At 44.2% G+C, this 22,064-nt stretch overlaps 2 protein-coding genes across 33 annotated transcripts in view; one reads left to right on the top strand and one right to left on the bottom strand.

The window, feature by feature from the left end:
- Nucleotides 1-9,763, bottom strand: part of mpdz (multiple PDZ domain crumbs cell polarity complex component) — a 44,753-nt gene extending 34,990 nt beyond the window's left edge. For 27 of the 32 annotated variants that reach the window (XM_078106263.1, XM_078106265.1, XM_078106266.1 and 24 more), the window contains exons 1-9: nucleotides 9,501-9,667; nucleotides 7,954-8,039; nucleotides 5,702-5,868; nucleotides 2,907-3,050; nucleotides 2,448-2,587; nucleotides 1,893-2,106; nucleotides 1,524-1,646; nucleotides 1,109-1,306; nucleotides 508-610 (exon numbers count right to left, since the gene is read on the bottom strand). In XM_078106263.1, coding sequence (XP_077962389.1) covers nucleotides 508-610; nucleotides 1,109-1,306; nucleotides 1,524-1,646; nucleotides 1,893-2,106; nucleotides 2,448-2,587; nucleotides 2,907-3,050; nucleotides 5,702-5,868; nucleotides 7,954-7,969 — 1,105 coding nt within the window. In that variant the 5' untranslated portion in view covers nucleotides 7,970-8,039; nucleotides 9,501-9,667. Of the gene's footprint in view, nucleotides 1-507; nucleotides 611-1,108; nucleotides 1,307-1,523; nucleotides 1,647-1,892; nucleotides 2,107-2,447; nucleotides 2,588-2,906; nucleotides 3,051-5,701; nucleotides 5,869-7,953; nucleotides 8,040-9,390 lie in introns of all 32 variants that reach the window. The other 5 variants (XM_078106262.1, XM_078106273.1, XM_078106285.1 and 2 more) reach the window with 2 other exon arrangements.
- A 6,218-nt stretch (nucleotides 9,764-15,981) lies between these two features.
- Nucleotides 15,982-22,064, top strand: part of LOC120822056 (adhesion G protein-coupled receptor L3) — a 189,397-nt gene continuing 183,314 nt past the window's right edge. Inside the window, exons 1-2 of the mRNA XM_078106244.1 lie at nucleotides 15,982-16,182; nucleotides 20,477-20,561. The gene's annotated coding sequence lies outside the window, so the exon portion shown is untranslated. The remainder of the gene's footprint in view (nucleotides 16,183-20,476; nucleotides 20,562-22,064) is intronic.

The raw sequence follows: 22,064 nt of genomic DNA, 5'->3' as shown, positions 1-22,064 counted from the left end.
GAACGCGAGTCACGACATTAAGACCCAAAGGAGAAAAGCAAACAGCTGTTTCATCTCATGTTACGAGTCAGGGTTAGTGAACACGGTTCAATATTACAGTACACTACTCATGAAAAAACCATGTGATGAAACCCAGTGCGCTTGCAAAATAAATACCTTCAGGCCAAAGCCACTCAATGGTCAATATATATATATATAGCAGTTCATGATAACGGGTAGTTTGTATTTGAGCTTATTTGTTCATTTTATGAAAGTGAAGATGTATTAACTTAGTGGGGTTATTATTCACCATATTACAAGTCCAAAACAATCGATCCAAAACAATCAGCTGTTAACCGATGCTCCGTAGACTTGCATGTCGATACCGGGTTCATCACATCCACCCACCGCTTTCAAATCCCACGCTTGACCCAGTGTTTATAGGCAAGACAAATATGAATCATCGCAACTTCTTCAGTTAAATTAAACATCAATACGACCCTTCCACTGCAAAGGGAAATTTCTCACCTGCATTTTTATCTCCAACATAGCCAGCAATAGTGATCCCCAGACCCTGGGTGTTCTTGGTGAGGCTCACATCAAAGGCTTCGTCCTCCTCTTCTTCACAGCCCTGTGAAAAGAGTACTGGTAAGGACAGCTCAACATCCGCTGGTAACCGAATAAAAACAAAGGACGATGCATTTGACAACAGCGGAACGGCGAGTCATGGCACTGCAGTCATCCGGCTGTGCCACATGAGTACCAAAGTACGGATTTTTCACTGCCTTGACCCCTATACAACATGCGTGCGATGGCATTCCTATAGTGAATCACTACATTTCTCCCAGGTCTAAATGGGGTCAAATAGAGTACCCTGAGTAGCCATGAAAAAAGGCCACATTTTCTCTCCGACGTGAGTCACAGGCGACCTACTTCTTTCATTCCATTCATTCGGGGCCAGTCGAGGTAAGAAAGGACAGACCTGCACTTCAGATCTGAATCATCCTCTTGACCAGTTGTAACAGAGCAAGTACTTCGTCCTACCTCCAAATGACCTCATTTCAAAGTGACACTTTCTACCGCATTGAAAGCATTTGTACCAATGTTCTGCCGTATTGTCGGCTCTCACCTGTTCGTTGACAGTGGGGAGCACCACGGGCATGACAGCAGAGAGGGAGGGATTCTCGTCCCCGGGACCCCTGGTGACCACCAACTTCACCCTGTTACCACACTGCCTGAGGACCTGGGCCACCTGCTCGCTGCCCATGCCGTGCAGGTCGGTGTCTCCGATTCTCAGGATGTGGTCGCCGCTGCGCAGGCGGCCATCCTGGGGTAGAAAAAGTCACATTTCTGACTGAGCATGAACTCCTAATGACACTATTGCTACGGCATGAGGGGCATGAGTGCTTTATGTGCTAGCTTGTGATTTTCATTATAGCTAACTGGCAAAATACATCTCTCTATAACACTGAGAGGTTTCATGAAATATAATAAAATATTAAAAGCCATCTTATGGCGAAGTAGGGATCCATTAAAGCAATCACCTGGTCAGCTATGCCTCCGGGAAGGATGGTTTTGACAATGACCCCAGTGGTCTTTCCTCCCACGATACCAAAGCCAAGTCCGGTCCCATCGTTGACCAGCTCGATCGTTTCCACGTGCTGCCACTAAGCGTAGAAGAAGAGGAGAATCAGTGAAGCAATTAAATGGACTTTTGATTTAATCCAGCGATTAACACTGTCTGATGCGAGACAGCTCCTTGCGTCCGCCGTACTGATGTCTAAATACCACGTTGGATCGCAGAAGCTGCTGCTATGCTCGTTCGTGTCTTTGTGTATTGTGTTACACCCTCCAGCAAAGGAATAGATGCAAGATTCTGCCCATTACATTAGCGCGCGAGAGCGTTTCCTTACCGCACTGGAGCTGGCGGACAGCGTGCTGGCGGCCGAGGGCGTGCGGGACACCGCGGGGCTGACCAGCTGAGGTATCGGTCCTCTGGCCACGGTGAGCTGCACCCTCTCCGACGCACTCTGCAGGATGCCTATGGCCTGCTGGTGGCTCACCCTCTGGTCCAGGAGCTGGCCGTTGATGGCTAGGATCTGGTCAGCTTCTTTGAGCTTGCCATCACTGTGGGGGAGGAAGGGGTATGCGAGTGTCACAGTGAGAGGGAGAGGAAGGGGTAGGGTATGGAGTCTATGTCTGATATTTTTTATTCTACGATTAAAATTTGACACCACAAGGTCGCGTTGAAGGCAAAAAATAGCAAAAATGTGGCTTTAATTTTTTGGTAAAATAGGTTCATTTGGAGGATTCCAGAAAACCTGTATTAGTCCCAGACTGTGTGAAAAGACTCATCAGCCGTTAAGTCTTGAACTACCGGCAAATGTTGAAACATTTTTGATGGAATTTTGACTTTGCTGCTATCCGATTAGAATCCTTGAGGAAGGGCACGCGGAGCTTTTACGTACCAGTCGGCAACACTTCCCTGCTGAATTTCCTGGATGAAGATGCCGAGCTCTCCTCGGTTCTCGCTCTTCAGGCCCACCACGCTGAAGCCAAGGCCTCCTGACACTGGCTTCTGTAGGTCCACGTGCGTCACGCAGCGCCCCTGCATCACACACACATTTACTGTACACACACATATATACATATATATACACACACACGCACACACACACATTTTAGCGTTGTGCTGATTCCCTGCAGCATCAAAGCTGTAGGCTGCCTTTAGAAGTCTATTTGAAGTGCCTCAAGAGAAAAGACCGCAGTGTGCAGTCTGCATTTCTCATCTCTGACTGTCTTCAGATATTTTGTCTGTCAAGGAGGAACTAATCAAGGTAATCTACATGTTTACGGATACTGATTTGTGTGCGCGTGTACCAAAATGAACGGCACAAGGGCCGCTTCTGCTTTACGGTTGTCTCTACCTGCGCCATGGAGTTAACGAGGTGCTCGAAATCTTCACATGACGTCTTTCCATTGATGTGTGGAGAAGCTGATATGTCTGAGTAGGGTTTGACTGTTGCGACATGATCGCCGGGGTCACTCCCACTCGACACCGGGATGCTCTCCTGTGACAGAAATGAACAACAAAAAGCATGCAATTATCATTCTACTACTATATATTTAAATATTCTGGTAAAATGAAAACACAGATTGGTACATAAGTTGCAGGTGCTGGGATTGTGTGGCTGTAGGAAAGTATCTCACACATTGATAAGATGCCTCCAGATGTCTCACAGTTGTAGTGTAACAATAAGTTGGTTCACATGTGTTGGAATGTAAGTTTCCGTTGATGCCACCTGTAATCCGACTGAGGTATAAGAGCTGCTCTGCCCTGTATAAGTGGTTCCTTCTAGTCCACCGAGCACGTAGCTGCTTTTTCCCTTTCAAAGGAAATAAGCGGAGAAAGGCGTATTTGATTCAGAGACTTCACTACTATTTCCTGGTTGCCTGTGAAAGTCTTCCACCACGATTGTGGTGTCTGTCCAGTTTGCAGTTTTGCGGCTACATAACAGAGAGGAATGTCTGCAGAAAGGCACCTGCAGAGAACAGCATTTACTAGGAACAATCCTGCCCAAAGTCCAACCGACATCAACAAGATGTAGTCGTCCTTGTCCACGTAAGCATTCAGCAGGTTTAATTTTAGACAACAAAACCCTGACGTCGGGGGTGTCTAAAGCCACTGGGATGACGGATGGTTTGTTATCCCGCAATGATTAGCTGGATCCAGAGCAGCCTAATCCTTCAGGGTATAATGGCGCTTAGCGGATGTTCCAACAATGACTAGTAGGCTCCAAATACATTATTTCTATCATGGTGGGGGGGGGGAGGAAAGCATCGCAGGCCATCTGGATGCCTTGCTAGGCTTTGGTTTTAATTACTGCAATGACTTTGCGTGTGTGACAGATGAATCGCATGGACGAGGTAACTGCATGAAACAGGGTTTTTCCAATTTCATTAGCCAAAGGGCACAACGTTTACGGCCATCTGAACTGGATTTAAAACTGACGTATATATATATATATATAGCACACAGCAATCACTTCATAAACACTCCATTTGGCATATGGCATCGCCGAGCCAAAGCCGTCCTTGTGAACTCCCGCATTTGCATCTTTGGGAAGTTGACTGCGCAGAGGTTTCCGCCGAGGGAACATGTACTCTCCGTAATGTGCCGAGAAACAAAACTGCATCGCATCGCCCCCCCCCATTAGTGCAGCGTCCGGAAACATAACCCTATGGGCCGGGCTAACTTAGCGTAGCATGCTGCTAAGTTCCTGGCCTCATGCGTGAGCTTTGTTAGCTGGGGCCTGGCTAAGAGGATTAAAGTTCCAGTTTGGTTCTCGTACATTTAAGAAATTGTTTCTGCCCCACTTCATGCAGTGGCCTCTTTCTCATTGGAGCGCAGGGCCTTGTCGCCATGGCGACATGGGCTGTGCACGGCCTAACTACCAGAGCCAGAAGACCGACAGACAGTGTGTGTTTGTATGTCTGGCACTTGTCTCCCAACAAAAAAAAACTCCAAATTGGTTGTGCTTGAGGAGGCCAAACAAATGCAGTTGGGTTTGAAAGTGCTATAAAAACAAACCAACGACTTGTTGCCGGCTCTGAAACACGTCTCTTTATCGTTTATTACAACATGGAATTAGTCTATTTCAGAAATCTGAAGGGAATTTGTGATGAACCGCTGCTCGATACGTTTTGCTTATTAAAACAAACGCGCATCAGCAAACAGGCACACGCAGACGTGCACATACAGTAGGCGGAATGCACCTCGTTTGAAATAAGCTAAATCACCAGCACACAAAAATGCCAGCAGGGCTTTTGTAATCTAAATTCCGCAAGGGGTAAAAAAAAAAAAAAAAGCATCCCTGCCTCCCACCGCATTGCTCAAATATTTCCGTCTGTATTTCTCAAATGCTTACCCTGGCCCTTTTCCACTGTGACTTAAGAGCTCTTCCCCTCCACTCAAATGTTCTATTCTCAATGGAGAGAATCGGCAAGAAAAAGAGTCCCTGACTTAGACTGAGTACCTCTGATCATGCACCCATAATATTTCTGGCTTTTGTGAACCCTGACAGCCATTTGGCCACAGACTATCGCGGATGGCGGATTTAGCAACCAGCCAAAAGCAGAATCGGCGAGGTCACACGGGGAACAGGAAAGATGAAGGCACTTCGTAGGTGGGGTGGGGGGGGGGGGGGGGGTGGTATTATATATAATACAGGTAGTGCCACGGTTTCAATATTTTCACATTGTGTGCAAGATGCCAGCACTTCTCTACACTGACACAAAAGCTATGACTGGCACTTGATATTACCTCTGCTTCCACCTCAGCTCATCCAACGTCGAGATCATAAAAATACAGAGAAGCTCTTATTAATCATTAAACATGACCACTTCTGTTTATATTACTTCTGTGCTGACAAAGTGGGATGCAGCCATCTGGCTTTTCTGGCCGTTTACATTCATATATATATATTCATGTGATGCAGACCTCTGAATGACCAGGACCGTGTAACCTTCCATTGGCCTTGCAACCTATCACTCCTTTGAATCTTTGTAACATGTTGACAGTCCCAAAGGTCCAGCCAGGCTTAAAAGAATGAATACTGCGTTGTTGACATGACGATTCAAACTTTTAATTGATGAAAAACTTGTGCATTGTTGTGGATACCTTAAAAAGAGGACGGCCATGAAAAACAAATGTCCATTTTACCTGGTCTCTGAGATGCTGGACGGACTTCTGCAAGGCCAGGATCTGGTGGAAGAGGGGGCTCTGGAGCACCGACTTGAGCAGGCTGAGCTTCTCCTCAGTGGGCACCTCCCCCCGCTCCTTCAGCTTGGCCTGGAGACGCTCCACCGCCTGCAAGGCACGCTGGGTATCTGCAAGCCGTCGCATATTTCAATGACAGCGCCGGCCAGATTGAAGGGGTGGATGCGCGGGGGTTGGGGAGGGTGGATGCAGGCGCGGTAGAGATAGAGGTGGAGAGAGGACAGAGGACAGAGGCTTTATCAGTTCATGGGCAGAGATAGGGAGAACGGGAGAGGGGAGGAGGGGAGGACATCGCCACATGTATTCATTCAGATTCCATTAGCTTTTTTTACGATAAACAAGTGGAAGCAGCAACATAACTTGCGCTGTTCGTCTTGAGAGTTGTATTGTTTTGGCCTTTTGTGTCAATGGCTCACAGGAGCATTGAATTGGTATCGGGAGGTGGGCGAGGGAGGGGGTGAGGGGGGGGGGGGATAAAAGCACCGGGCCCTCCGCCGCTTGCTTGCTGGACCCTGCATAAGCCCCACAATCGGGCAACTCCTGAGTGGCTTGTTAGCGAGGATGGGCCAAGCCCAACGTCATCTGGACGAAAATAAAGCAATTTCCCGAAGCTCACCCACTGTGACTAACACCTAATAGGGCGCGCGCGAGCTCCACGCCGCTTCTTGCACTCACGGAGCTTTGTTTGTCTGAACAAAGGTTGTATACAAGCCAATAACACCGGGGGGGTCTCTTCTGTGTGCGCCACTTGTCCCTTGGAGGTAACCGTGTCATTTTCATTGCCCCCACCATCGGGAAGCATAACGAGGAATACCTCGTTCCCCCCCCCCCCCCCCCCCCCGCACCACCACTTCGTCCCCCCACAGAGGTTGGCATGTATGTGGGTGTCCATCTGTTTGCGTTTGTTCCAAAAGACAAGGTGGTCCTGGAACAGAGCCGAGGTTGAACAATATCAAAATTGGAGTCCAAGTTGGATTCATTGAAAACATCACATTTGAAATTGAATTGTGGGCTGCTAAATGCAGTTTATTGTGAGTATACGGTAAAACTTCAATATAACTCATGTAAAGCCGACATGTTGTTTACCTGTGTAACAATACATGTGAAAATGTTTTTTGCAAAAAAACAATTTCTCCATATTTCCAATCAGATTCTCTTTTATTCTGTATTTTTGCTCATGTATGTGTGCTCACGTAAGCCAGTAGCATTCAATTTCAAATAGTAATATCATGACTTCTGTGCATCAATCAATCAGCAACGTTGGGACATTTCATATCTTGATGACGGTGTCTGTAACGTTATAGCATGTTTTTTAATGCTCGACACAAGAAAAACACCATAAATGTTCTCATGTAATAAACATTTTGAATTAACAAGACAGTTACAAATGAAATTAAAGAGAAGATGTATGATATTTACAGCTATACACTGACTTATATGCAAGCACATGCAGAAATTGGATTACGGAAATAGTTTAATTTAGAGTGAGCTTTATCAGACTTTGAGAAATTTGGGTGAACATGTGCTCATGATAATAATAATTGAATCACAACCCAATTCCATTTAAAGCTGCTAATTATCGTATCGCATCGATGCCTTCTCTCTACATCGTGGTCCGCCCAAATCAAAAGCACGTTTTATAAAGCCCTCTTGTAACTGTACACGCCGCGCAAATACTCTAACTTCCATCAACTGTGACTAAGTCTCACTTCCACAGTAAGCACGTGGTCATAAGGCCGGCTGTGAGAGTGACCACTGAAACGAAAGGAGACGGCGGCGCTCATTTGGCTCCGCGTTTGACAGTCAGACCCATACATCTCTATGGAGACAAACAAACAATCAAGTATATGGCAACACTATCAAAACACGGCAACATTGGCAGTCCCCACGCCTCAGAACTGAGTCCAGCGCCTCTTACTCTTGGTTGAGAGGAGCTAACGGCGGAAGCCAAGCGCGGCTGGCGAGCCGGCAAAGACGGACAGCACATTGTAGAAGGTTTTTAAAAAAAAATTTAATCAAAGAAATAGCTCATCTAAAAAAAATGAAGATGGAGAATTAAGAAGGTGCAGATAGAGTGTGGGGATGATATTTGTACTTTTTTTGTTTTTGTTTACAATGGCAGCAATGCAACTGAATAGGCAAAGGCATTGGTTCTATCCAGTTACCGTGAATGGATTAGAAAAGTGATTACTTACCCATTGTTTCTATCATTGTTAGAACTGCAGTGGAATGTGGTTTCTCCCCATTAACAACAATTTGGAGCGCTTCCCTTTTTCAAGGCCTGCAAAGAACAACACAATGTTTTATATATTTTTCTCACTGCTCGGACGGGAAATGCAATTTAGAAACCTTTTAGATTGTATTTGTTAAAAGTCGTGTTAAATATCAACAGCAATCAATGTTTTTAAGGCTCTGATCACAAATACCAAAAACGTTGTACGTATTTAGTATGTATAATAAGCCCGTCAGATTGTGATTACTCTGGCAGGTTTCTAATAGTGGCTTCGTTACAAGCACAACATGACTCGGGGAGACTTTACACGATTAAAGGAGATTGTTAAGACCATTAAATGCCCTATATAGAATCTTGGAATAGCTGCAGCGCATGTGCCAACGGGATCATTGCCGCACTGGTTTGTTTATGTTGACTTTCAACTTTTCAGTTCATCCAATGTAAACCCACTAATGAGCTTTCTAAGCATGATGTCTGGCTGCTGTGTACTTTATGTTTGCGAAGAATATTAATTAATAGAAAGCATCTGCTGTACTGGCATACAACAACAACAAAAATAAACTCAGTTACTATGCATTTGTACATTCATAATGCCTCAACTCTGCTCCTGAGCTTTTGCTTTGCGATTGGATTTATGTGTTTGACCCAATGTATTACAATAATACGGCAACAATAATAAGCATCATGAATGCTGCATTCAGGGACCTGTAGAAAAATTCTACGTTCAAACGTCTCGCAGGTGAGCGGTCCATACTGCCGAGTAAGGGTGAGTGATTCCCTCTCCAGGGGCCCACGTATCCAGTTGCGTGTAATGATCCACAGGAGGCCCGAGGAAGTCCTCACGGTCCTCCTCGCGAAATACGATCACCGGCGGCGTCATGCGAGCTTTGCCTGTTACCACGAACGGCTAATAACGGGTTGTCATTTCACGGGGCAGCTCTCCTCCGGAACAAAAGAGGGAGGGCGGGGGGGGGGGGACGTCGCTCGATAACGCGCACATTTCACGTGTATTAATCCTCATAAAGCGTTTGCTACAATATACTATAGTGTGCGTGAGTGTGTTCGTGTCGCAGGTATGCACGGTCCGTTTAAAAAAAAAATTAAAGTCGCAAAAAGCATTTGGGGCAATCCGCTTTTCTCAACTCCTCCTCCTCCTCCTCATCCATGGAGCAAAGCAACAGGCTTTCCGAGAGGAAGAAGTTACATTTGTATCGCCGGGTTTTGGTGTTTTTTCTTTCAAACGCTCTTAGTGGTTACTTAGTGACGAACAAAAATACGCCTAAGCTTAAAACAGAAACACTTTAAAGCCCGTTGTTTCCCCTCTCGGTGAACCCGCCGCGACAACAGGCGCCTCCGAACATTCCCCGTCTCATTAGCGACATTGAAGCGAGCAACTCGCCTCTGGCCCAGGTCGTCGTCGTCGTCGTCGTACAGCCAACAAACCCTCCATTAACTCGCCGTCGTCCCGCCTGGAACGCGTCCGAAAAAAAGCAAGGCAGAATCACTTACATGAGTGCGAAGCCCGGTGCGTCCCGCGGCCCTGTCCTCTGGTTGTGCTGCTGGCTAACGGCGCACTGCCCCGCGGACCGGGGCTTAAAGATGGGGCGTAGTGTAACTCGATCCTCTGTGGACATTTTCAGCGGCGGCCGCGGAGAGTTGAGGAGGAGGAGGAGGAGGAAGAGGAGGAGGGGGGCGGGAAGAGGCGCCGCTTGCTGGCGGGCCCCGAGGGCCTGAGGGATGTTGGCCTGTATACCGGCTCCGGTTGGCACTCTGGTGGTAAACTAATCAAAATGCAAATGATAACGAGTTAGTTCAATATTAAGAGAAGCGGCTTCCTCTTGGTACATTCGAGGCTGAAATTGGTGTCTGGTGTCACCTGCATAATGGCCCCTGTGCTAGCACTGATTCCTTTTCTCCCACTTAATAATACTAATAACGCAGGATGGTAAATATAACGGAGGAGATGTTTGGACTATCACAATGTAAGCATTCTTTTTTGTAAACCCCAAGTTGAGTCATACCTACCTATTAATATACCCACAAAGACTTGGGGGGGGTAACGTCTACCTGAGTCGACACCGAAGTCACTCTCCATCTCTGAGTGTTGTATTTCCATCTCCTCTGCGCCGGGCCAGCTCTGTGTTTTCCTTTTTAGCGGATATGTGAGCCCCACCAGTCGGCTTGTAGCCGGTGCTCAACCATGCGCTGATGCAGCGGTTAAAGCCGATAAAAAAAAAGTAAAAAAACCAACCCACCATCCGGTTCCCCCTCAGGTCAACACAGCTTGGCTGCGCTTTGCCGTAGCTTGCACTGTGTGCACTGATACCACTGACGAGTTGGAAGTTACCTTGAAGGATTCATTTTTTTAATGAGCAGGTTTGGGAGACAAAATGTCAAACGCTTGTTGTTTTGTCAAAGGTATCTGATTAAGTCCTTGAAATAGTAACATCTCAGGACTCTTGGCCCCAGCAACCCATATGTGTCACAGATGCAGTAGTGCACTGTTTATACACCCTTGAGCTAAACGGTATGGTCTGTATCTTCAATACGGGCTCATTATAAAGGAAGATAAGTACAGCTGCCCTTATTTTTAGACATATTAGAGTCATGTAGGGCAAATAAGTAGGAATGCAGACCTCAATTATTTAATGTTGGCCTTTCACAAACATTGCTGCTGGGTATCCATACTTGGCAGAACCAACACAAACTGGTGGTATAACTCAGATTCAATCTGTGTGAGATCGTCACCTTCTTTGGTGAATCAGGCCTGTTGGCCAGGCAAGATGTGTGTGGTTCATTCTGATGATACTCATTTACATATTTAGTTTGTCTGTGGACCACATACCAAGTACCAATACCAACTACACTGCACAAGTCAGATGTCACTAATACAACAACAGAGTTGAATGGTGAGACTAATGCAGACTGGTGCATGGTGGGATTTTTAAGAGGAAAGTAAAGTATTTCCAGGCCAAGGAAGCACCTTGGAAAAGGGCACAGCTTCCTGATAAAACCAGAATTCTCGGCCTGTGTCCTGTTTACAGGATTATGCACTCCATTTCAGGCGGCATTGTGCCATGCTCATCAAATTTGATATGAGCTGTTACTCGAAATGAAATGTATCAAATGCCCACTGGGATAGAAGCGGTTCCTTGTTAAGTCGTGAGTCAGATACAAAAGCACCAAAATAGCAATGCTGTTATTGTACTGCACTTGCATTGTTTTTCCCTTCATCTTCAGCCAAAAGTGAAGGTCTGTATCTTAGGCACTGGTTGGTCAGATTGCCAACAAGCTGTTGATCTGCCCTGTGACAATGAGGAACTTTTAGTTTAAATGGATCGAGATCCTAGGAGGGAGCAGGAAGGTCACTGTGCAAGAAGTCCTTCCAACAAGGGAGAAAGGGATTCAAGCTGCTTTCAGAGAGCTGATACGGACTAAATCCCGTTGCTATTTCTATCTTTACTTCTACCTCTCTCTTATCCACCGTAAAACTCTCCTCTCACTTTGACAATAAGCCACTTTTGTGTGGGAGGTCTGACTCAGCCAAACGGTAAAAGAGACAAGAGATTGAAACGAGAAAAGAGGAGAGGGAAAGAAGAAGACCTCAGCTCGGTGCTATAGGCGGCCTCAGCATTTTGTATTTTTATGCCTGCCTATTACGAGCCCTCAACAATAGTCATTGTTTGAGACGCTTAGTGACACCAGATCTGTGGAAACTGGATGCAATTCTTGTGTGTTTATTTTCAGTTTTGTTTTTCCCCCCCCCGCTCATTGTCCTAGTGCTTGGTTTTCATTTCATTTGCTTATTATTGTGTCAAAGAACACACCAATTTACCCGATCGGTGGCATCTACCGTGAGATGTTGTCCAGCACGACTGGTGTAAGTAATAACATTATCGTAGCAACCAGAGAAGTTTAGCAGACCCAGACAGCGAGCCGTCAGGATAAACGCAGTTAGAAACCCCTGTGTTTGACAGGTCCAAACAAACGGTCTTTAGGCAGCTGACTTCTTCGTGCCATTCGTGTTCACATGGCTTGACTCAAGGCTCGATGCTTGACAGTGATTTAGTGTGCTGACTAATATCGAATGTGATTAATCAAGGGAACAATAGTTATAACAATAGCAATAAGGTGACCACTTCCACTGCAGTGAAACTGACATCACTGCTCGGAAACCGCGCTTTCTTTTAAAGGACCTCTCTTTTCACACCCTCCTGCTTTATTGGATACTAGTTGGGTATATGAAGTCATGAGGTGTAATAAAGAAATGGCCTCAAGGAATCACAAATCCGATTGGATTTGTGATTCCTTGATTGGGCGTTATTTGGCCGAGTGAAAGGCGGTATTGTGTGCCTGTCTTCATTTATTGTCCATAAACGCATCAAGATTCAAAACGCCTCTACAAGTGTAACATCCCTAAAGATCTAAAAGGCTTCACATAAGAATACAACACCATGATTAAAGTTGTTTAGCAAATGTTTTTGCTCTGCATGTTGTGTTCTAAATGGGCTAGTTTACAGAGTTTACAAAGTTTGAAGACCAAATACAGGGTTTGGGGATTTAACCTTTCTAAACTTAAAGATTATCTTGATGTAGGGAATTCTGCCTTTGGGGGCACAGGTTTATAAACTGAAAGTGTAGCCTGACAGTATTGTAGAGTAAAGGTTTCATGGGTGATACCCAACCAATAGGTTTGTTCCTCTTGGAAACCAGAATGTGGAGATGAAATTTAATTTAAATGCCAATTTAGTGCCACGTGTGAGACATTTTAGAGACTTTTAGAGGCAGATCAGTTAGACATGGAGGGTTGTGGCGAGAGAGAGGTCATCAATGTCAATTGTATTCTGTCTCATGGGAACACAACCAATGTCAAGCCAATTCAGACGTGAAAATAAAACCCTTTGTACACATTCTGCGATAACTGCTGTGTGATCTAGAGTTTCCTCTGGGGCTCTAATGTAGAACAAAATTCTCCAATTCATAGTACGAAAGATGTGTTTGCTGGATAAAAGGTCCTGCAGGGAACGAAAAGTCTTCTCGGATCATTAGACTTTTTTCTAGGCTACAGAAAATGTATCCTCACCAGAAGACAAACACGATAGCACATAAAAGAATCATTGCTGAGTGAAAGCAAGGGGAAAAAAGGTAATCATTTGTCTCATACATGCGTTTCAGGCTTCACAGAGCGATAGGTAAGGGTGGTGTAAGTAAATGCGATTGGGTTCCCTTTCCACGGACGTGGCAGCTGTGCGATTGCTTGCTATAGGTCGTTGATTGCTAACCTGGCTCGGTAGCTTATTACGAGCAATTTCTTTCCTCCCATATTCTTTTCAAGTTTCTGTAACGTCGCAGGAAATTGCAACCTGTATGACTTGAGAGAGCTTTTAGTGCAGCCATTTGACCTCCGTATATCTGACAGCCACAATTAGTGCCCCAAAGCGCCGACTGTCCCACAAAGCCAAAAGCTTTTGAGAGCACACTCAGTCACGACAGGTGTGGTGAGAAGCAGTGAGGGTAAATAATATCTGCGTTTGCAAATGTTGGAAAAAATCGGATGAATGAAATGTGTGCTCATTGTTTAAATGTAAGCGCCGTCAATGCTGCGAAAGAAAGTATCTTGTTTTGTCCGCGCAATACAGACGTTTCTGTGCCTCACTTGTATTCATTATATAGACAGTTTGAACGGCATTGATGATTACATTCGACTCACATATCCATAGCATCTGTTTTTGTCAGAGATAAATTGCACGCCAGACTTTCAAATACGCCGCAGGTCATTTAACTACACTCACTGCTGTCTTGAAGAGACATTCTGTTTCCTCAAAGACTTTTCTTTCCGCCTGCAACTAAATATATTGCAGCGAGCAGCATATTAAAACAAGAAAGGATATGTAACCTGTTTTGCAAATTTCTTTTTATCAGCTGAATAAAGATGGTGTCTGGAAATAGCCAAAAAAGATTATTATCATTATCATTATTCTCTATCTTCTGATATTGAATCATTATTTCAAAATGACATTTTCACAATGTTCTTTCTTTGCAAAAACCTATAGTGTGATTTCTCATCCTGCTGCCATCATTTATGGGTTTGAGAAGCAAAAGCAGATGAGATGACCACATCCATCAGCTCCATGTGTGTTTAAGCACAGCAGGGCTTTGAGCTCCACTCAACCTGGCTTGTTTACGGGGTTCACCTTCTTTTTTTTAATCATATTTGCATGTTCACATTTGTTAAATAGCAATAAACAACAAATACAGCTAAAGCTGATGGGTATGTCATTACAAATATATTGCAATGTACATATTTATATTGTGCCGGCATTAGGTGAAACAAATTCAAAAGAGAAGCACTTCTCAGTTTTTCATCTGGTAAATGATACCATGGATATATGCATCTTAAAACAATTTCAATGTATTTAACTACCCATTAAAGTGAGGGACAACACAATAGCTGACACCACTGCTTCTGATGCAACTCTTGTGTTCACTAATTCTTTGTGTCAGCCTTGGTTTACCGAGTTGTCAAATGGGAATGTAAGGGTCCTTAAAATACCGACCTAATGCTCGACCTGAGGTCAACATGCCAGCGTTTTAGACGTACAGACCTGAGGGGAAAGGCGATGCAGGGAGTAACGCTTATATTTTGAGACACATTTTTGTGAAAGATCAGAGCGAAATTTTAAAAATTCTACTTTAAAAAGGCTTCCATTGTCACCTCACGGCTCCTAAGAGGTGCTTACCACTGGGGTGAAACGATTATAGTAATTATTAAAAACAGTTTGTGGCCAGAAGCATTTGAATGATTTTCCCTTTCTGTAGCTGAAGCTGTGCATCTGTTTTAATGATTTAAACCAGAGGTCTTCAACAGGGGGTCCGCGACCCCCAAGGGGTCCGCGAAGGTACTGCAGGAGGGTCGCGACATTTTTGGGTGATAAGACAATTGTTTTAAACAATTTTTTTCCCCACAAATGTAAATGTCTTCAGAATCAGAATCAGAATTTTATTTATGGTCTTTAAATACACATTAACATGAATCCAACATATTGAAGCGAACGGATAAATTGATGGAGAAGAAGTTATCTGTCAATCCGCAACACACACATTCAGCTTCCCTCAGCAGCTCTCAAGCTGGGCACCGGTTCACTCACAGCTCCTTTCACGCGAATACGACAGCGCAGGCACCAGCCAATCAGATCGCGTTTGTGCTCACGTCTAAAGAGCGTGAAGCTCAAAAATAAAAGATGGCGGACCAAACTCCGTGGAATAGGGGGTCCCTGATGCACCTCGCCATCAGTTTGGGGGACCTTGGCTTGAAAAACGTTGAAGACCTCTGATTTAAACTTTTAAACCTTTTTGGACATTTCTGCCGCGAGTTGCATCTGCTTGTCATGGTGATAAATAGTGTAGTGTCGTTTGTGAAAATGCTTTTTTTTAATTGCTGAGGAAGTTGCCACATATGTGTGGCAGGGAGGGGAAGCATCTTGTTAGGAATCTCTGCTAAAGCGGTCGGCTTGTTGACTGATCTTCGACTTTAGGATGCAGATAACTGAATAAATGAATGCTGTGATATTATTGTTGAAACAGAAACAATTTCACGTTGTTTCGCTGATGGGATATAACTAATGTTGTGTGTAATGTAATACATTTATGAAGACACAACCATGTCAGAGTGGTTGTAGTGGCTTCAACATCTTAAGCAACATTAATTAAACATTAAATAGCCAAATAATTTTGCAACATGTTCAGTTTGTCAGCTCTACTCACTCAACGTATGTGCATTCCCGCGACAGGTGGTTGAGACGCATTTACAACAAATTAACTTTTTTCAGTAAATTTTTTCTTTTGTTGTTGCGTTTTTTTCAGAGTAGCATCAACACGTTCACGCGTGACTCTTTAGTTTGTTTGTCGGTTGCCAACCATCACCTCCTTTTATTCATCATCCAACGCAAAACATGACTCGCGGAGCGGCACGTGGTCAGCCGGCCCGCTCCTCCCGCCGCGGCCACGCCTCCGGATGGTGACTCGGTCGGGAGCAGCGTGGCTGGAGCTGGAAGCAGCAGCAAAGAAGCGTTGACGCTGCGTGCGTTTGGGGGGGAAAAAAAACAAAACAAAAAAAACTGCGCCAGGAAACAGCTCCGTTTGCAGACGGTGGAACCAGCGCGCGCAGCGCACCGGAGTCGGTGGAGAACGGGTAAGTGCACGCGTTACCGACGTGTCATGGCTCATCGTTTGTATAGAGGCGCACGTTGCATGTTTCAGAAGTACTCCTGCTGTTCGTCGCGACGGGATGTGAAGGTGACGTGTGTGGAAGGGACGCTGCGCACTTGAACGCGCCTTGTCCTTTTGGTGTGCCTGATGGAGAGGGACAGAGAAGCGGACGCAGCGTTATTCATGACGGACAACGTTAACAGTTGGTTGTCTTCGAGTCAACGTGAATCAGAGTCCGCTTTAATGGACATGTATGCTGACCCAGACTGATAGGAAGTTGTCTCCGGTTGCTCTCAACGCGCGAAAGCCAAATTGGACAATACAACAGACGAGGGACAAGGTATGCATAAACATTTAACCACCGTAAACACAAATTCACGATAGTATCGACATAAAACACAACAGCAAATTGGAGGTAATGGTGCAGAATTAAACCTACCTGGATTTAACAGACAATTTATACTGAAACATCACTGCGTTATCTTCTAATAAGCCAAACGTCCTTTGAGACATTCGGAAAGATAAGAGTCTGATTGATCCCCTTTCTTCGTCATTTTTCCTTTATGTGATTGGAGACCTGATGTGATCTGTGGCTGTTAGTGATAGAAAATGAGACAGAACAATTATACCAAACTTATCAAAGTTTAACGACTTTTTGACAAAACAGAAACCATTGTGTGCAACCTCGATTTTATGTATTTGTCGTAACACAAGCAAGACACAGGATGTGATTAAAAAAAGTCCCTTATTTGAGTGCATAATATGGCACACTAATAATTTAATCTTTTAAGATAACAGACTTTGAATAATGTGTGATGTCAAATGTCAGCAAAATAAAACCAACTTGTTCAAATTCGACCGTGTTTTGGATAACGGCGGCCTTTCCTTCCACAGAACACCTCTTGACTTGTCATGGTCGAAAAAGCACAGGTGCCAATAATGGAATTATTGATGGCTGAATTCAATTTAGCCGCTTTGATTTCAGGTGCCTGGTGTGCTGCGTGTTGGCTGGCTGCCACTCTCGATGGAACACCTGAATGGGACACAGCCAGCGTTTGTGTTATTAGTAACACCTGCGCTTTTCCTGCCGCGACATATTACAACGTCTGCTGGGAGAAAGGCCCATGGCTGAAGTAATAATATGTTTTGGGCTACTTGGGGAACAGGCGAGGGAAATTACATATTCACACATCCAGCGGGCGGTGAGCAACGTTAGCATTGCCTCGGGCTCATGTTTCTGGTCGCGTGAGTGTACGTCCAATATTCACTTTGCTGTTGCGTCTGTTCCAAAAACTCCAGCATGCTAAAGCTAGCTAATTGATCAATTTCTCCATGTAATGTTACTTCTGTGACCGTAGCGCTGGCTTTCGGTACATTTTTAGACCTCTAAGCACCTGGCCTATATCACTTTCTAGATTAAAGTTGTTAATACATTAATTAACATTAATTGTATAGAAGAAGCATTGTCCAGTAACAGCTGACGTTAGCGAGCAAATACAAATAACTAATGGTGGTGTTAAGTTATAGTGGAAGTCCTTCTGTATTCTGTAAATGCACTTAGTAATTTTTTATTTTTCCATCCTGGAGTTTATGGAAAGAATGATACCACTGTGTGTGCTTGTTGAATATATTAGCAAGCGGTTAGCCATTATCACTTAGCTAACAGCTTAGCTAACATTAATAAAAGCCGGAAGCAGGGGTGAACAGCTAACCTATCTATAGGCTACGTTTAAAAACAAGCTAATTAAATAACACTTGTAATTTCTTCAATCCTTACACACATAGTCATGTCGTGATTTAAACGTCTGTTTAAAGGAAGGAATTATTTAAGGTTACATTAACTTATGTTACTGTTTCCATCCGCTCTCTACTCTCATGTCTCTGCTTGTTCCCCGGCAGCCTAACTGTTAAGACGAGGCCCTGGATTGATGCTTTCACGTTTTAGTTTTAAAAAATTTTATCCCGATGAGATGCACTGTTTTAATTAGTGCGCTTTCATGGAGCTGGTAGGCATATTTTTCAACTTTGGAAAGAACCGGGTTAGCTGTTTCCCCTGCCTGCAGTCTTTAAGCTAAGTTAATTGCCTCACACTTCCACCTCCTCGAGTATAGTTAAAGCATGGACCTGAGAGCATGTTGATCACCTCATTGAACTGTAAGAATTATTTAATTCATTCATTTCATAATTACAGTCAAAGTGATTAACCAAAACATTAGTCTTATTTTGGCATTCCCATGTTTTGATGTTGATGTAGAAGTAATTATTAATAGATTATTGGTTCTTCTTTATATCAACATATATGTGACACATTTACATACACGAAGAAGCGGTTGGGTCGAGGATTAGCACCTCTAAATCTGAGGCAATGGTTCTCAGCAGGAAACCGATGGATTGCGTTGGAGTTCAAGTACCTCTGGGTCTTGTTCACGAGTGAGGGGAAGATGGAGTGTGAGGTTGGCCGGAGAATCGGAGCGGCAGAGGCGACATTGCACTCGCTTTACAGCACCCGTTGTGGCGAAAAGAGAGCTGACCCAGAAGGTGAAGTCATGAAGGATGGGTCATGACCGAAAGGACTAAGTCACAGGTACAAGCGGCCGAACTGGGCTTCCTCAGAAGGGTGGCTGGCGTCTCCCTTAGAGAAGGTGAGAAGCTCAGCCATTCGGGAGAAGTTGGAGTAGAGCCGCTGCTCCTTTGCGTTGAAAGGAGCCAGTTGAGGTGGTTTTGGCATCTGGTGAGGATGCCCTCCTGGGCGCCTCCCTAGGGAGGTGTTCCAGGCACGGCCCGCTGGGAAGAGGTCCCGGGGGGGGGGCCCAAGGAAGACCCAGGTGGATGCCAGTCAGAGTTGGTAGATGTGGGAAGGGAAAGGGAAGTTTGGAGCTGTTGCCCCCGTGAGACGACCCCAGATAAGCGGTTGAAGATGGACGGTTGGATGGGTGGAGATACTAAATAAACAAAAATAACTTCATTTTTTAAAATGTTGGCTTGATTATCTGAATTAATTGTTGTTGACGTGGCATCCATTTAATCTTTTCTTTTTTAGATTGGCTATCTTTGAAAGCAACTAAGAGACAAAGCCTCAGAAACAAGTTTTATTAAAAGCTAAAAAACAAACACACCTGAAACTTTAAAACACACCCGGCAGAAGTGAGTCTCCTCCCACCCCCCCCCCGGTTTCACACACACAAGCAGACGCACAAGCTTTGCCTACTTGACAGTCAGTGTGTGTATCTGGCCACGCTCCCGCACACTCACTGCAGACACACAGACGCGCTCTAGCTTAAGGAGCGAGAGTCATCGATCCAGCTTTTAATTTCACCACTCCGAATACACTTCTTTTTCGAAGTTTGTATCAAAATCATTATACCGCTATTCATTAGGACCCAGATTAATCTGAAGTGCATAGTAGCCGACACTCTGATGGGGAAATTGTTGTTGTTGATTAAATTATATATAATGATAAAACAATCTATTAGAGCAGACTCCAATATGTCTTAGTCATCATATAAATGAGATTTAAAAGATACAACTTTTACCTCCATCCATTTTTTTCCTGTATATCTGTCCTAAATGTTGGGTGGATCTTGTTGCTACACAATGGAAGGTTCCCTTGTTGAAGAATTAAGGTCTCGGTGGGTGAAAGATGGGTAGGTGTTGCTTGGTGGTTTATCACAGCTGATGTAATGCTGGGTGTAGGCAGGCATGTGGTGCCTACTGACTGTGGGGTGTCATGTGCGTGCACACACTAAAGTCAACTATTAAACACGTTTACAACCGCCTACACAATGTGTTTAATGATGCAAGAGGGGCTATGCGAGGAGGGACCCAATTGTAATTTTGTTTTACCATTACAAAGTAGAAACATGTTCTCACAAATATGTGTATGCTCAGGTGGCTGTATTTATTCTTCCTCTTGATACCAATCATCGAGCTATTTCTCCGTTTGAGCAACCTTATTTCTAAGTGAGAACAAGGCACAGTCACCGACCTGTGCAAAAATATTAATTGGCCATCTGGATTATCCAAATCGTCGAGGAAGTTAAATATATAGATGTATTGTTACTTATTAGCTCCTGAAATGCATCCAACCAGATGTATCTATTTGCCGTGGTTCAGGAAGAAAACCGATTTGCTTGATACAGATGAAAACTATAAAAGAATCCTCCCCAGTTTGGCCACCTCAGACTGCTGAAGCCTCATACGAGCTTTGGCCGACCTTCACAATGCACCTTTTTATGAAATGATTGCTGCAGGTTTTGTCTCCCTTTTTCCTACCGTAGATGCGGCAGTAGAGGATCTCAACACAACCAGGATGCAGAGAAGTAATCGGAGAAGGCACCAATAAGTCTGGAAAAAACCCAAACGGTGAGTATTCTAATAATGACCTGTTCTTTTTGAATTTTCCACTTGGCTTAGATGGGAACGCCTTGATTTAAGGCCTTGTTTTGTTCTGGTAATTTATCCACATCCTACATGTGACGCACCGTTTGGAGCAGAGGACGTCCTTCCGCAGCAAATGACTAAACCGCATGTGTTTTGGGTTACAAAGGGCCTCCAATGGCAGTGTGAGTTCTTCTTTTTGTCCGACTGGAACAAAGGCACAAGCAGTCAACTTGATATTGGTTAAAAAAACCTCTTCAAAGCGTATTGGGGGGTCAAGAACAGCTGTGACTCGAACAGTGAGATCCATGGTCAGCTGTTTGTGGCAGGTGACGTTGATTTAATCTTAACAAGACCTGGATTTGTATTTTGATAACTTGGCCACCATTGCTTAATACACTAAATGTAAATCTCCCATGTTTCCACATTGTACTTTTTGTTCCAATATATTTTCTGCCGCCCTCTTTCTTAATTCAAGTGCACATCTGCACAGTTCCCCACAAACGGCTGAAGAATAACGTCTCGTCGTCTAAGCACTTTAAGCACTGCTGCATATGTAAGTGTCAGCACAGAGATGATTCCTGGGCTCGCTAGCATGGATAAACAGGGAAAATGGCTTCTACATTATTGGATTTACTTTGCACAACAACTGTCCCCAAAAGCCTTAATTTTCCTGAACAGCTTTGTATTTGGCAGGAGTTTCTTACAACAGCACGCTGAGTGGCTGCACAGGTTTTATGGTGCTGTGCATCACTTTATGGTGTTCAATCATGACTGTGTGTCAGGTGCTTAACTCTGCTGTATTTAGTAAATCTATTGTTGGCAGCTGGAAATTTAGCATTAGCATGTTACACACAGAATTATACGTACTTCCAAGAACTGAAATGTTGTTTACAAGGAAATAGACATTGAGATAAGTTTGTTGTTTACGCAAATGACTTGGCTCAGAAAGTGTTGTATTTGTCCCCATTGCTTCGGCACGGCTTCATTCATTAACATTTAATAGTGTTTAGCTTCTTGCTTACTTACATACATCAACAAAAATAGAACAACTATGTACAACGTTTTTGTTTTATTTGCCTCTACTTCTGTTTTACAAACAGAGATTTGGGGAAAGCAAATACATTCAGAGTCGACTTTGTTAATAAAACTTACAGTACAATAATATTAACGGTATAACATAACCACCCACTAGTTCCCCCATATTTGTGCACTAGCTTTGATTATGAATATGTGTCAGAGAATGTGAACTGCTGGAGGTTCACCATTTGCTAACTTCTCCTCTCGGCCGATCGATGGCGGGGGGGGGTAGAGCACTTTTCACTGAAAACAACCGCCGACTGCTACCAAAATAAGATACCGAGGAGAACTGTGGACCAATGCAGTGGATTTGTAGTGTGAGTCAACATGTGATTAAAAATATTGATTATATCTGCTTTAAAGATGTAACTCTGTCCATGGTCCAACTTAAGAACGGTGTGTTATTGT

This window comes from Gasterosteus aculeatus, chromosome 7 (genome assembly GCF_964276395.1).
Source record: "Gasterosteus aculeatus chromosome 7, fGasAcu3.hap1.1, whole genome shotgun sequence".
Lineage (NCBI taxonomy): Eukaryota > Metazoa > Chordata > Actinopteri > Perciformes > Gasterosteidae > Gasterosteus > Gasterosteus aculeatus.
Note: the sequence above shows the minus strand (reverse complement) of the source record. Positions and strands in the feature narration are given on the sequence as shown.